This window comes from Apium graveolens, chromosome 6 (genome assembly GCF_009905375.1).
Source record: "Apium graveolens cultivar Ventura chromosome 6, ASM990537v1, whole genome shotgun sequence".
NCBI classification, from domain to species: Eukaryota; Viridiplantae; Streptophyta; class Magnoliopsida; order Apiales; family Apiaceae; genus Apium; species Apium graveolens.
The window spans coordinates 256461715-256463872 of record NC_133652.1 but is presented as its reverse complement, the minus strand read 5'-3'; the positions used below and the strand labels follow the sequence as shown (position 1 = coordinate 256463872).

Below are 2158 nucleotides of genomic sequence, written 5' to 3'. Positions count from 1 at the left end.
AATCATTTTGTTCTAGGTTATCTTGAGTGAATTCGAATTCATTTTAATGCCTTGTACTTAGTGATTGTTGCTGGGTAGTAACGATGTTCTTTTAACTTTATTAGGTGGCTTTCCCCCTTAGAATTTGTAGGAGTTTACCGTTTGAAGGTGCTCCTTTTCATCCCTTATCTAGCTACTTGCTAGTATATATGTTTGAGCGTAGGATGCTTTACTTGCATCTGAGTAGGGCTTGAAATGTTCTACATATATGAATTTTTGGTAGGTTCTTTTGTTTTCGGGAGTTTAATAAAGACTTTTCATACGTTGAATCACTGTCATTTTAATCATGTCACGTAGAAATTAGTTAAAAAACCTAAATAATTATTTAATGGCTTTTAACAGTGTGGTGTAATAAAGTAGTTTTGTAATATGTCTTGTAATTGACCCTTACATGTGAATAGCTTTGTTGATCTTTTACTGATTGTGGCTTAGTTTTGTTTGAAAAGAAAAATATAGAATAGATAAGTGCTAAAGTTTCCAAATTAATAACTTAATTGACCCTCGGCGGGGGTCTCAGAATGACCCTCATTACGTCGAGGGTATATTTTTTATGATAGATAATGTTTTACAGGCTTCAGAGCTAACAGAAATAAGGAGAGTTACTTGTAGAACTTCTTGATGTGGATGCCGTTCCACGCATTCTTGATTGGTCGGTCATCGAGATGTGCCGGCTCATAAGTAGCCGAGCTTATAACCTTGGTTATTTTGTACGGGCCTTTCCACGAGGGCTTGAGCTTTCTTGTTATTGTTGATTGCGAGGCTGCAGTTTCTCGGAGTACGAGGTCATTGACTTTGAGCATTTTGGCCTTCACTTTCTTGTTGAAATATTTGGCGGTTTTTTCTTGCTGTGGTATCATCCGGAGTTTCGAATCTTCCCTGACCTCTTCAAGTAAATCATTGTGAAATTTGAGGCCTTCGATCGACGAGGCGGGATTCAAAGCTTCGACACGTAGGGAGATCAGGCTTACCTCGACAAGAAGGATGATGTCAACGCCGTATGCCAAGCGGAAGGGAGTTTCACCTGCTTTATTTATCACCAGGTCAACTCGCCTGCATTTCTCGCACTTCGAGGGGTTGTCCTATAATACCATAACAAATTTAGAAGTTCGTCCACCCAACAACGGGGAATTTCTTCGATACGCTTCTTTATCCCTTAAAGGATTGTTCTGTTCGACACTTCGACTAGGCCGTTGGCTTGGGGGTAGGCGAAAGAAGCCTTGATGTGCTGAATTTTAAGTTCATCTAATATTTTCTCAAACTTTGCTCCAATAAACTGGGTCCCATTATCTGATACGAGGATTCTAGGGATTTCAAATCGGAAAACCACATGTTCCATGAAGAATTCGATCATTTCCTTTTCCCTGATCTTTGTCAGGGGCTTCTCTTCTATCCATTTTGTTGCATAGTCGATGGCGACCATAATGAACTGGCATTGGTCTTTGTATTTTGGGAATAGTCCAACAATGTTGATTCCCCACTGAAAAAAGGGGCATAGGGAGAGGATCGAGGTCAACTGTATTAAAGGTTGATGACTGACTTTGCCATGCATCTGGCATGCCCTGCATTTCTTGACATATTCTTCACAATCTTTGCGTATCGTGGGCCAGAATAGTCCTTGTCGCGTGATCTTGAATGCTAAGTTTTTACCCCTGAGGTGCACACCACAGATGCTAGTATGAACTTCGATGATTGTAAGTTTGGCTTCATCGGGACCGATGTATCGGAGTAGGGGCCCTATCAGGGCTCATCGGAATAGGGTCATTCCCTCTACACACTAATTTTTTGACCTAAACATTATTGATCGAGCGTTATCTTTGTCCTCTGGCAGTTTGTTATCGAGGATGTATCCTAGGAAGGGTTTTTTCCAATCCGCGACACTCTGAATCTCGTTTATCAACTCCATTTATAGCAAAGGTCATGGAAGCTCCTCATTGTATATTGGGAAGGGATTACTAGAAAGTTCTGAAGAAGCGAGCTTCGACAAGGAGTCTGCCCACTGGTTCTAATTTCTGTCGATATTCGATATCTTCCAGTAAGAGAAGTTTTGTAGCATTTCCTGTGTTTGGACTAGGTATAATGCCATTTTATCATTGTGGGTCTTAAATTTACCATTCACTTG

At 40.5% G+C, this 2158-nt stretch overlaps 1 protein-coding gene across 1 annotated transcript; it reads right to left on the bottom strand.

Moving 5' to 3' along the window:
• Nucleotides 1–638: 638 nt before the first annotated feature.
• LOC141665925 (uncharacterized) lies at nt 639–1459 on the bottom strand. The gene is made up of 2 exons (XM_074471911.1): nt 1217–1459; nt 639–1118 (listed from the first exon to the last, which is right to left on the bottom strand). Exons 1-2 carry the CDS (start codon nt 1457–1459, stop codon nt 639–641), a joined length of 723 nt encoding a protein of 240 aa, XP_074328012.1.
• Between the last annotated feature and the right edge of the window lie 699 nt (nt 1460–2158).